Source organism: Desmodus rotundus, chromosome 3, assembly GCF_022682495.2.
Source record: "Desmodus rotundus isolate HL8 chromosome 3, HLdesRot8A.1, whole genome shotgun sequence".
NCBI lineage: Eukaryota > Metazoa > Chordata > Mammalia > Chiroptera > Phyllostomidae > Desmodus > Desmodus rotundus.
The window spans coordinates 194999712-195012853 of record NC_071389.1 but is presented as its reverse complement, the minus strand read 5'-3'; the positions used below and the strand labels follow the sequence as shown (position 1 = coordinate 195012853).

Below are 13142 nucleotides of genomic sequence, written 5' to 3'. Positions count from 1 at the left end.
CGGTCGAACCCGGCAAAATCCTCTATTCTTCAAACAGAATGCCCTACGCACACTGCGCATCTCCCGCACAGTGGGCCGGCTAACGACGCAAAGAATGTTACGTCGCCCCGGGACTCTTCCCCCACCCCCACCCCACATTCTAGTTTAGGTGGCGCGAGATCTCTACGCCCGCTGCGTACTTTGTTTCCCTTCCACTGGCCGTAGAGTGCGTCCACCTTCGCAATGGGCGCAAAATGCTTCTAAGAATAGCCGTAGTTCTCCGCGAAGCCTGGGGGCTATTTCGACACGCCGTTTACGTATCGTCGACGACGTACGTAGCGTTAAGTTGGAGCAGTCTCAGCGCCGGCCGCCATTTTGTGCAGTCGCCGGGAAGGAAGGAGACGCCTAAACCGCGGCACTGCCGGGTTTGAGCGTAGCCAAACCTACCCACTGATTTTATAACCCCGATTCTCTGTGTTTTGCTCCCGTCTCCGACGAGAGAGGCGGCGACGGTGGCGTCTGCGACGGGAGACAGCGCGTCGGAGCGAGAGAGCGCCGCGCCTGCCGCCGCCCCAACAGCGGAGGCGCCGCCGCCATCGGTCGTAACCAGACCGGAGCCGCAGGCCCTCCCGAGCCCGGCCATCCGTGCCCCGCTCCCAGATCTCTATCCGTTTGGGACCATGCGCGGAGGCGGCTTTGGGGACCGGGACCGGGATCGTGACCGTGGAGGGTAAGGGGGGAGGAGGAGAGGAACGGCCCTGGGTGTGCGTGGGGGGAGGGGAGGTTCCCTGAAGAGACGCCAGCCTGCGGACGAGCCGGAGTCTCTGAGTGGCCCGGGGTCTGAGAGCAACGCTCCGGACTCTGGGAAGTGAGGCGACCCGGGGCATGATAGCGATTAAGTGCAGGGGCCTCTGGGTGGGCCTGGGCCCCGGGGTCACTGATGATCTGGCGAGGGGTGGTGGCTTGGCGGCGCCCCAGCTCCGTGCGGACGGCGGTCGTGGCGCGGCCCGGGCCCAGCGTCGCCTCCCGGCTTTCGAGCCCAGCCGATTTGGGGGAGTCATTTGATCCCTCCGGGCCTCAGCGTTCATCTGTGAAACACGGATGTTCTTGTTGAGAACGGAATGAGACCTCGGAGTTCAGCCTAGGAAAATCTTAACGCGAAATGGCTTCCCTTGGGTTATCTGTCGCCAGAGATCGCTTAACGGAACTGGAAACCTCGTTTGAAACTAGAAGCTAAAAGGGCTGGCTTGTAGTTTTAAAACCACCATTATTCGTTTTTAAATCATTGGAAGGACGCGCTTTGGAATATAAACCAACGGAATTGCCATCTAAATGGCCATGATTGAGAAGGGAGGGGTTTTTTTGTTTTTTCCTCCCATGTTTCACTTTTATTTTCTGTAATTGGACTGGAGCATTAACTTCTTCGTTCAGCTAGGAAGTTTTTGGTGGTGTAACGCCACGGTTACAGGGTCGGAAGTTAACAGGTTTAAACGTCCTCCCAGATACTGAAATTCAAACCTTAATGTCGAGTAAACGAAAAAGTTGCTGAAAGACCCATACTCATTCTGATTGATGCTGTTTCTTTTTTGTAATAAATGTGACTTTGCATTGTTCTCGAGAATTGAGATACTTGATGTAATTGTCTCCGTAGTGGGTGTTTTGTTAATGTTTTCTCCAAACTTGCCTTGTGTGGTTCAGCTACACAATCAGATCTACTAGTCACAAGCACCTCATTTATCACTTAACTTACAAAATAAAAAAGGATTATTTTGATGTGTATCTTGTTAGGAAGGAAAATATGTTGTCTTAGTGTTAAGTTTGGAGGATTAAAAATGGACTGTTTGCTTAGTGTTTCACAGTACAGCTAAATTTAGAAGTGAATTTCAGTACAACCACTTAGGAAAAAGAAGTCAACATTACCTTTTAAAGTTGAAAGTGGCCCAGTAATTTATCTCTTAAGCTTTATACCCTAAACTCTAAGGCCTAGAGAAGTCCTTGTACACGTGCTTCAGTATTCATGTACAAAGGTATTTGCACCAGCACCGTTCAGGACTGCTGGACACAGCCCTGATGGCTGGAGAAGTCGTGGTAGGCTAATGCTTCTCGAGCATTTGATGAGCAGCCTAGTGTTCCGGGGTAATTAGGATACATGCATCTTCAAAGGGTGTGTGAATGTGCTAAACAATTCCGCGAAAGTAAAAGACTGTGTTAAATATTGAAATCAGCATTAATTAATTGTAAAGGTGGACGATAGCATGTTTGTAAAGAACCCCACGTTTCAAATTATATCATTAGTGTAGGATGACATGTCTTGGATAACTAGCCAAGGCGTTAGGGAGAAAGGAAAAACTTTTTTCAAAAAAAGTAAGGGCTACTTTTTCATAAGCCTTAAAAGGAGCCTTACTTAGAATCCCTGGCTTGGTAGCTCCCGTGGTTAGAGCATGGTCCCAGTCGCCAGCGTTGGGGGTTCAGTCCTTCAGTCCTGGTTAGAGCACGCCCGACAACCAACCAGTGAGTGCTTCAGGAAGTGGGAAAGCAAATCAGTGTTGCTCCTTCCACTCCCCCCCCTTCTAAAATCAGTGATTTCTAAAAAGGGTAGCATTGGAATGCAGCAGCAACATTGAAATGACAACTAGGAACAACATAAAGTTTATATAAACTAGACAGACAATATCTAAAAATTGGTCTTTGATCATTTTTACTTTCTTTGCAAGACTGCCTAGAGATTTGGCTTTTCTATTATCTAACAGCCCTGTTTTGGTTCCTGATTTCTCTTACCAGTTCAGCAGTGTTATAAATGACGTTGACTCGGTTCTGCCTCTAGAATACAAGGCAACTCAGTGGCTCTGAGAAAATTTCTTGCCATCAGTCTTTGTATTTGAGTAAGTTTAGCTGAGTCTTTAAGCCAGAGTTTTAAGAATGTTTTGAAATCTAGGAAATTGAGGCCCTTTAAAATAGTACAACTACTGCCTGTCAATTATAAAGTGGAACCATCTGCAAGATGATGTTATGAGTGGGTTGGAATAGAAAAGGGAAATTAAATTCAGTATAGTGTTTTAAGGAGTAAGGAAGTGGGATGAAAACATGCTGTAGACCATCTTAGTGTTAGGATTCCTCTAGGAAAAGGAGAACATCTCAAACTATGTCTGCTAGGGACCGTATTTGTATTCCAATTGAGCTTGTCTGTTGTGAAAGTTAGGTAAATATTCAGTCTGAATATTTAAAACCTAAAGTGTTTTGGGAGGCAAATTTAAAGTTAAATTAATAGTACTGCTTGGCTTGGGAACAAAGAGATACAAAGTAAAGGTGGAGATGAATAGGAAGGAAAGGTCATAAATCTTTGTTCTGGCTGTTCATTAGCATAAACTAAAGGTGAAGACCAACCTACCAGTTTCTGGTTTTTTTTCTTGAGTCCTAGAGGGTTTTGTTGTTTTTAAAGAAGATTAGTAGACAGAAGGATTGTTCTTCACTGTATTAAAAGGATAAGGGGTCTAAGAACCTATGCCAGTTATGGGGCAACTTGCTACAAGTGCGTTTTTCTACCGGTTGCAGTCTTGCCCTTAATTTAAGCTTAAACTAATGTTCTCCCTTACCCACATGTCTGAATATTACAAAAGAGTAGAGGCTACTGTTTTATTCACATTAGTATTTTGACCACTTAAAACAGCACTTGTATAATTGATATCCCGTAACTATTGTTTGAATGCTAACTGGTACTGAACGCTTACTATACAAGATGCTGTTTTAAGCACTTCACACATACTCGCTTCATCTTTACAGCAACTTCCGAGATAGGTGGTAGTATTTTTTTTCTACTTTTGCATGAGAAACTAGGGCAGAGTTAAATAATTTGCCCAAAAATCATACTGTAAATGGCAGAATTAAAATTCAAACTTTTTTAGACTACAGAATACAGTTGTAATCCTCATGATAAAATTCTCTAAATATAAGAATTTTTTCACCTGTTGTAATCATAGGTGTGTGAACTTCTCCATACCTTCAAATAAGAGAAATAAAATACTCTTTGGAGAGGGCTGACAGTATCCTAAGAGTCCTGTCTTTTGTATGTTTTTATGGCACCTAGGTATATTTCTTTAAAAATACTAATGACTAAAGTTTTTTTATATTTATAGATTTGGAGCAAGAGGTGGTGGTGGCCTTACCCCGAAGAAATTTGGTAATCCTGGGGAGCGTTTACGTAAAAAGAAGTGGGATTTGAGTGAGCTCCCCAAGTTTGAGAAGAACTTTTATGTGGAACACCCAGAAGTGGCACGGCTGACTCCAGTGAGTTGGGGTGTGGGGTGGATTTACCTCTTTTTATACACAATAGTGGACCAAGTAGACATAGCAGCTAGAATGTATACTTGCATTGCTGTTGCCATTACATACTTTATTCTAGTGCAGTGGTGCTTTCCTTCAGTTCTTACTTAAACTGCTAGTACTCATAAGGGGAACCAGTTTAAATATGTACCGAATGATTGCTTGTTCTTATTTGTTGGTTATGCCTCCAACCAATTTGTCATATCTGGTTTTAACTGTTATGAAGTAACATCTTTTCATCTATAAAGTTAATTTAAAAGACTGGTGTTATGTACTCCGGTTTTTTAACCTCGTTATGATTGTTTTAGACTCTACCCATCGTGGTTACTTGTTTAGAAAAAAGCATAGGGGAAAGAGCACTTGGTCCCAAGTTCTACATTTTTCCCCCTCTTATTTCTGACCTCCAGCAAGCCACTTAGCATTTGTGGGTATCTGTCATCTTGTTTAGAAAATGGAACTCACCTGCTTTATTGACACAATATTGGGAGGCTCCTCACCTTTTCCCTTTTAATTTTGAATTGGGTCATTATTCAGCTGGATTGCTACATGAGGTTTTGTATGTTTAAAATGATTTGTTTACTAGTTTATCTTGCTCCGTTTTCTTCCATAGTATGAGGTTGAGGAGCTGCGCCGGAAGAAGGAGATTACAGTGAGAGGGGGAGACGTGTGTCCTAAACCTGTGTTTGCCTTCCATCACGCTAATTTCCCTCGTAAGTGTCCTCACCAGGATCTTAATTGTTAATTTGGGTCGAATGGTAAATAAAGGCTGTGAACCATACTCAGAATTTTGTTGAAAACCCAAGTAGAATACCTTTCACAAAAGGAATTCTGTTACGTAAATTTTTTTATTTTTAAAAACCTACCCAAGGCTAGAAATAAATAGTTGCATAAGAGACTTTTTATGTTCATCTGTTTTCTGGTTTGGTTTTGTTTGTTTGTTTGTTTGTTTAAGGTTCATTTTCCCCTAGGGGTTTTGCCTCTACGCTTTAGAAAACATCAAAATGGAATTGCTTTCTAGCTGGATAGAATTTGAATGTGTCCAACAATAAGTGACTGCCACCTGTCAGTGCCCTGTGAGATACTTTTCTCACAGGGTTTTCTCGCAGTGGTTCTAAGTATTTGAGGGGAAGGGTAAATGGCTGAGGCAGCAGCCCTCCTTCTCTTTCCACCTCCCTTCTCTGTCTAAAAATAAAATCTTTTTAAATAAATAATTCTTTTGGCTATGTTTTAAGTTTTACTTAAAAGCAGTAACATTATCCTCTTACAGAATACGTAATGGATGTGTTGATGGATCAGCACTTCACAGAACCAACTCCGATCCAGTGCCAGGGATTTCCATTGGCTCTTAGCGGCCGGGATATGGTGGGCATTGCTCAGACTGGCTCTGGGAAGACGTTAGCGGTATGTACTGGCATGGGAAGATTTTTACCATTGTGGTGACTTATTTTGCTCTCCTAACTCCATATATGAGTATTTCTCAATTCTTTATAGATTATAGGTCGTAAAGTATAGGTAATATTTTAGGTTTCCTAACTATATGAAATAGATGTAAGCATTTCGTGTTTAAATTTATAGTTGTACATATTTGTCACAGTTGTGAGTACTGTTTTCACTTTTCCAGTTAGGCATTATCAATTACTGTGATAATTTAGAACAGTTCAGATAATGGCTTAATTTTCTTATAAGACTGTCATTCTTTCCCCTCCCCCTAGTATTTGCTGCCTGCAATTGTTCATATTAACCACCAGCCATACTTGGAAAGAGGAGATGGTCCAATTGTAAGTGTATTTCAGTTTGCTTATAATTCTAAGAATAGCTGCCAGTTAATGATTATTGTGTTTTATGGACTGCGCTTTACATATTTTTACAGATTTCATCCTCAGCCCTGTCCTCCATAATCTGGAAGTGATATTATCCCCATCTTACTGATAAATTTTAGACAGTACAATTAAATAACTTGCCCAAGATCGTACAGCCATTAAATAACTGAGCTCGAATTTGAATCAATATTACTCTTAGCCACTATGCATTCATTTAAGAGCAGTTCTTAATTGCTCAGTGATTCTGTGAGGGAACGGAAGGTATGACATGAGGTCCCTGATCTGTGGATTTAAGTCAGGTTTGGGGTGTGTATTCTTTGTGGTTAAGTAATAATCTCACGAGTGTTTATGGGGCAGCATGATTTTCTGTTTTGATTACTTTTACTTGTGCTGTTTTCCTGTAAGATTTGAATAGTGGTCTTTTAAACATTTTGAATGGACATTTGTGTTTGTCTTATTAAAAATTCAGCTTGCACTTGCTATATTAATAAATATGTATGTTATTACAGTATGTCTCAATATACACAAAAAATAATGCATTGCTTTGCATTATGTAATGTGTAACATATTTCCACATGACTGAGTTAGCTTTATTATATTAGCTAGTATCTGATACATCAGTACAGAGAGCAAGATTGTTAACAGTGTGTATGATACTTCATTAGTGCCCTAGCTTTGTATCATTTTGGTCAACTAGTCAGATTGCATATAAATCCTTTTTTTTTTTTTTTTTTTTTTTTGCCTAATGTGTCTGGCTGAGAGCTTAAACTAGAAGTCAGAAAAGTGTCCACTCTACTATTTTCTTATTCATCTATTTCTTACTAATCCTTAATCCATGGTTTTGTTGCAGGAATATATTTTTAAGATTTTTTAAATTTATTTTTAGAGGGGAAGGGAGAGAGAGAAACGTCAACGTGTGGTTGCCTCTAAAATCCCCCCAACTGGGGGCCTGGCCTGCAATCCAGGCATGTGCCCTGACTGGGAGTAGAACCAGGGACTCTGGTTCGCAGGCTGGCACTCAGTCCACAGAGCCACACCAGCCAGGGACGCTGCAGGAATATTTTAAAGCCACTTGTTTATTTTGTGAGGGTTCTTTAGTTAAAACTAGGTAATGAAATTTATACATCTTATCTCTGCCTTCCCAACCCCCTTACCCATTACATACTTTGAAAGTACCAAGTTAGAGAGTAGAAAAAGAATTAGACGGCCTTTGGTACTTGTTTTTGTAACTTGGGGTGTGTGTCTCACGTCTTTGTGTGCTTGTTTCAGTGCCTCGTTCTGGCTCCTACCAGAGAGCTTGCCCAGCAGGTGCAGCAGGTGGCTGACGACTATGGCAAATGTTCAAGATTGAAGAGTACTTGCATTTATGGGGGTGCTCCTAAAGGGCCCCAGATTCGAGACTTGGAACGAGGTAATTTTACAAAATTAGCATACAAGAATCAATTTACCTCATCTTGCCAGTTTCTGTGAATGAAATTGAAGGGGAAAATAGTAGGATCTTTATGAGAGAAAATTCAGTCAGCAGCTTAAAAATTTATCAGGTACGGTTAAAATACTATTTTGGGGAAGTTCAATATGACTAGAGACTTATACTTTGTGAAGATTGGGTGATTATGAATAAATTCTTTTTAATAATGTTTTTCCAAATACTGTGTTAGAATGTGGCTAGTTCTTTGTGGCATGTAGTACAACCACCAGAACTGATGCTTCTTAGTCTAATGAGGCTTGGGCAGTGGATAAAGATTTGCAGTTGCTGGATCTTCGGTCTTGTTTTACAGGTGTTGAGATCTGTATAGCTACTCCGGGACGCCTGATAGATTTCCTGGAGTCAGGAAAGACAAATCTTCGCCGATGTACTTACCTTGTATTGGATGAGGCTGACAGAATGCTGGATATGGGTTTTGAACCCCAGATCCGCAAAATTGTTGACCAAATCAGGGTGTGTAAAGCTGGTAGTATGCTATTTGTTTATGCCATTTGCCTGTCGCAGTTCCTGAGCCTAAAAGAAAGCCTTTCCTTTCTTCACAGCCTGATAGGCAAACATTGATGTGGAGTGCAACCTGGCCAAAAGAAGTGAGACAGCTTGCAGAGGACTTCCTTCATGATTACACCCAGATCAATGTAGGCAATCTGGAGTTGAGTGCCAACCACAACATCCTCCAGATCGTGGATGTCTGCATGGAAAGTGAAAAAGACCACAAGTATGAGTGATTTCACTGTTCTGATAATGTCGATAAACCTTTCCTTAATAATCCTCCAGAATTAAAGCATCGGAGAAACTAATTTTTATGAAGTCTAAAACACTGGAAGTGTTGCTTGCTTTCCAACAATTCATACTTTGTGTCACTTACTGGAAAATTGGGGTTAAAGGGAAAGGATTCTGGATCCTTGAGTTTGACTCCCAGCTCGGATAATTATCAGCTATATAGAAAGTAAAGTGAAAAGAAAGTGCTGTGGCTTTAGGGGGCCGATAGGGCAGACGCAGCTTCTACATAATGTGTAGGGAGGTCTCTGAATGACTGCATTATTGTTGGTCTTGTTTTAGGTTGATTCAACTCATGGAGGAAATAATGGCTGAAAAGGAAAATAAGACAATAATATTCGTAGAGACAAAGAGACGCTGTGATGACCTCACTCGGAGGATGCGCAGGGATGGGTGAGTACAGCACCGAGGTACCTGATCAGCATCTGGTTTTTAGGGCAGTAGGGGTTTCTAGATTAGTGTTGTGAATGTTATATTTTATTAACGCCTTTGCTCTTCAAGTGGGCACACTCCTCTGTTCGTGTCATCTGTGACACACCTTCACAACTTCATATGGTTACACTTCCTTTTAAAACTTAGTGTTCCCCCCCCCCCTTTATTTTTAAGATTTCTAAAATATTGGTCATTTTTCTTCTGATAGTTGGCCAGCTATGTGTATCCATGGAGACAAGAGTCAACCAGAAAGAGATTGGGTACTTAATGGTGAGTTCAAAACTAGGCATTGTTCATACTGAAATATTTCAGGGATTGACAAACTTTCTGTAAGTGGACCGACCGGGTAGTAAACATTTTGGGCTTTTGCAAGGCCAAATGGGGGTTTGCATCACAGCTGTTTAGTCCTGCTGCTGTAGCACAGAAACAGTCATGGACAGTGTGCAGAGAAATGGCACAGCTGTGTTCCCACAAGTCTTGATTTGCAAAAAAAATGGGCATTGTGCCAGATTTGCCTGCAGGCTAGAGTTTGCTTACCTGGGGCGTTTTTGGCATGTCTCTGCTGTCCTAAATTTAAGGCCAGTAAGGCTGGCTCTTAAAACTTTTTCACAACTTATGTCACCCTTCCAGTAATTTTCAGCTGGGTGTGTCACAAGAATTTTTAGAACATGATACCTGACTGGTCACAGGCACTGACCTCTTTTCCCTTAGACTGTCCAAAGAAATGACAGGCAGCACAAGAAAGCTGTCTGGTGTGAGTGAATCAAAATTTTTTTTTGGTCAGGTAGGCAAAATACATGTTTTTGGTGTTTAGTTTATATGTGCCATGAGATGGAAAAGGTTGAAAATCTCTGCTTCCTTTATGTAGTAAGTTCTTTATAGATAAGCTCACCAGCCTAGAAGCTTCCCAAACCTTGTACTTTTGGAATTTTTGTGGAGGCATGATTGGTCTCCAGCCCCTGTTCTCTCTCTGAGGATGGGGGATGGGGCTGAAAGTTCCAAGCTTCTAATCATGGCCTGATTTTTGTGGGTGGGGGGGTGACCAGCCCTCCCATCCAGGAGCCCACAAAGTTTTGCCTCATCAGAACAAAATACACTTCTGCCACCCAGGAAATCAGAGATTTAGGAGCCCTGGGAGGAACCTGGGTCAAAGACTTAAGTATCAGAGTAAAAGATTCTCCTAGCATCCTGGTTTACAAGTGTTCTAGAAGTTCAGTTTCGGGAACTGGGGCAGAGACCAATTTTTTATTTATTATTATTATTTTACAGAGGAAACTATGGTTTTTCCTTTGTTCCACATCTTTTAAACATACGTCTCCTGCCATCCAACTTGATTTTGTTTCATTTGGGAGATAACTTCGGTGTCATAATTTAAGGGGGGTCTAGCTTACATAATTTTGTTACCATTTGCGCCGTTTTAGTGGTGTTTCATTATTAGAGGTAATTTCAATTGCCCCTCTGCTAAAAGAGAATGTAATGAAGATTTTCAAAGAATTACTATTTTCCTTAAAAGACCTTGGCATGTTCTGCTGCCTTTACTTGAAATTATACTGTGGTATGGTAAAGGTTATATATAGTTAGGAATGTTTATTTGGTCATATTATTTAAGGCATGTCACTTAGCCTTGAGCGTGTGGCTTGGTTTTCATAGTATTGTTCTTGTTTTGCAGAGTTCCGTTCTGGAAAGGCTCCCATCCTCATTGCCACAGATGTAGCCTCCCGTGGGCTAGGTTTGTATAGATAGGTGTCTCTGTTGATGGTATATGTATCTTTTGGTTTAAAGATTTGTTTGTCGTTTCAAATTAGAGTTGTATATATGTGTGTTTAGATAAATCTTTAAAAGGGAAGAATACGAAGTGTTTTTTCCCCTTTTTTTTCTTTTTTACCCCCCACAATTTTTTTTGTTGTTGTTGTTTCCAAAGTGTCTTCCTGCTCCTAACAAACAGGCTTTGGTCTGCAGCAAGGCCTAGGCATGACTATTCCAACAGTTAGAGGGAGAGGAGACATTCAGCCGAATAGCTCAACTTCCTCCTGGTTTTATCTGTTACCTGGCTGGAGAGAATGAACCTGCTTGAACCTAGCTGTTAGAAGCTGGGGTTTTTGTTCTCTTGGTTTTTGTGGGTGTGGGGTTTTTTTTTTTTTCCAATTCTTTTTTTCCTTACAGCATCTGTCTGCTAGGTATATATGGAGGTCCAGTTCTGTGAATGCTAACACAATATATTCTTGTGGTGTAGTAAGTCTATAAACACGCTATCTTTTGGCAATTAAATCTGCATTACCCAACTTTATTTACTGAAGTAAAATTATTATGGGTACTCAGTCATCCCCTCCTACCCATACTCATCAATAAAATGCTGTCGTCCAATTTAAGAACTTAATTTGAGGCTAGTGTTTTTCTGGAGTTTTTGACTCGTTTGATTTAATATACATATTTTGTGGTACTTTAGCCTATTCTGAGCTTAAATGGGTAACTCAAAACTTTCATGTTAAAAAAAGATGAGATTACTTCTGTCACAAAAATACCTTTAAATTATCGACAGGTATGTAATTTCTTGCCCAGTGAGGTGAGAAGTACCATATTCCTTTATAATATTTAACATAAAGAGAACAACTATGCAAACTGGAATACAAAAGTCATGAAGACTTGATACGTTGCACTCATCATTCCCTCCTTCAGAGGTGGTGACCTGCAGCCATGACTGAAAATTGTCTCTGCCCTCTGAGGTCATGTCTGGATCTGTGCCGTTAGAACTTGGGCCTGTTGGGAGAAGAGGCTGAGGCCTGAAAGCAGTTTACATAAAAGCTTTCAGTGATGGTGGTTTTTAAACAGGCTTGCTATGTGCTGGTAGCTTCTTTGTGCATCTTGCCTAGACAATTAAAAATACTTGTCCCTTGTCCCCCTGCATTTCTAAACCAAATCAATTGGCTACCATGAGAATAACTTAAGACTCTTCATCCCATCCCCACTCATCCAAGTGAGGGGAGAGGGAAGACCCGAGTCTGTTTCTTGTTACTCAACATCAGTGCTTGTTTTGGGCCCCTTTGTTTGCTGCCTTGTAACAATCAAAAGGAGGGGGAAAACCCACCAAAATGGCAGAATGCTGACCAAGGTCCTACAAGATCCTGGAAAGTGAAGGCTTCTACCTCATAGACAGGGGTGCAATTTTCAGCTGAGTCACCAGGCCTTTTTTCACTTCCTGTCGAGCGATGGCCTCTTAAATGTTCCCTTCAGGTAAGTTCTTTGATTCCAATAATGTTATAATAGTCATCCTCAGGAAACCACTATTTATTACTCCCTTTCCACTGGGATATTTTTGATTTTTTTTTAATTTATTTTTTTTTTGTTTAAACTACACACTGTTAAGCTAAAAGTATTGAATTTATTTTGTTTTGTTTTTTAACAGAAGCTTTGATATCAGCTGCAGATCACTCAGTACATGGCTGAGGCAAATCTACATTGGCCCGAAGCAGCTCTACATGAGCCCATTGGCTAGTTTGTCCTTCCCAATTAGTGATTGGAGATTCAGGCCATGTTGTAGGGCTTGTCAGACAAAAAGTTGTTACCCTAGGCAGCTGGCCAAAACATTAACTTTGCAATTTCTCACCCTGCTACAGAATCTTCTCTAAAGGCAGCAAGATAAATATTGTGGCGTGCACAAATAACATCAGGGCAGGCTTGACTGGAGAAAATCAAATTCTGCGCTTGCTCTTATGTGTCCTCAGCCAAGCTCTGTGTGCACACACAGGATACCTTTCTAGTATGAAGAACTTGCACCATGTCTGCCCCCTACTGAACCCCTCCAGAAATACTGCCAAGTATTAGTATCTGAACCGTTGACCTCAGTCCCCAGTGTTTTCTGCTTGGAAAGCATGTCTGGGCATTCAGTACATTTTCTCAGCTTGTTCTCCTGCCCGTGGTCATCCACAGTGGGATTGACTAAGGATTATCCCATCTCTGAAGATATGATCATGGAGCATAATTTCCCATGCCCCCACCTCACATCCATCCTGGCCCTGTAAATTTTTGTTTTTCCTTTATTGCATCAACGACCCTAGCCGGAGACTCACGCTGCCCCCTGTGATGACTGCCTTCTCGTCTTTCTGGTGTGATTTCAGGACTTTAGGGGTCAGTAGAGACTGAGGAGCCTTTATTGTAATAAGAAACAGACGTAATGCCCCCTTTCTTCACAGGCCCTTTAACAATAGCCTATTTTGTTTTTTTTTTAATCATCACCCCTTTTCCCCTGAAATTAATCCAGTCTGGGCAATAGATGCAGTCTGACCCTTTGGATGTAACTTACATTTTTTTTATTAATTATTTTTTTCTAC

General features: G+C 41.3%; 1 protein-coding gene across 2 annotated transcripts in view; it reads left to right on the top strand.

The window, feature by feature from the left end:
* Positions 1 to 323: 323 nt before the first annotated feature.
* DDX17 (DEAD-box helicase 17) overlaps positions 324 to 13142 on the top strand; it is an 18615-nt gene continuing 5796 nt past the window's right edge. For both annotated transcript variants that reach the window (XM_053919578.2, XM_053919577.2), the window contains exons 1-11: positions 324 to 709; positions 4113 to 4263; positions 4910 to 5009; positions 5567 to 5700; positions 6012 to 6077; positions 7389 to 7530; positions 7898 to 8058; positions 8148 to 8320; positions 8665 to 8775; positions 9023 to 9084; positions 10484 to 10543. In XM_053919578.2, coding sequence (XP_053775553.1) covers positions 660 to 709; positions 4113 to 4263; positions 4910 to 5009; positions 5567 to 5700; positions 6012 to 6077; positions 7389 to 7530; positions 7898 to 8058; positions 8148 to 8320; positions 8665 to 8775; positions 9023 to 9084; positions 10484 to 10543 — 1210 coding nt within the window. In that variant the 5' untranslated portion in view covers positions 324 to 659. The remainder of the gene's footprint in view (positions 710 to 4112; positions 4264 to 4909; positions 5010 to 5566; positions 5701 to 6011; positions 6078 to 7388; positions 7531 to 7897; positions 8059 to 8147; positions 8321 to 8664; positions 8776 to 9022; positions 9085 to 10483; positions 10544 to 13142) is intronic.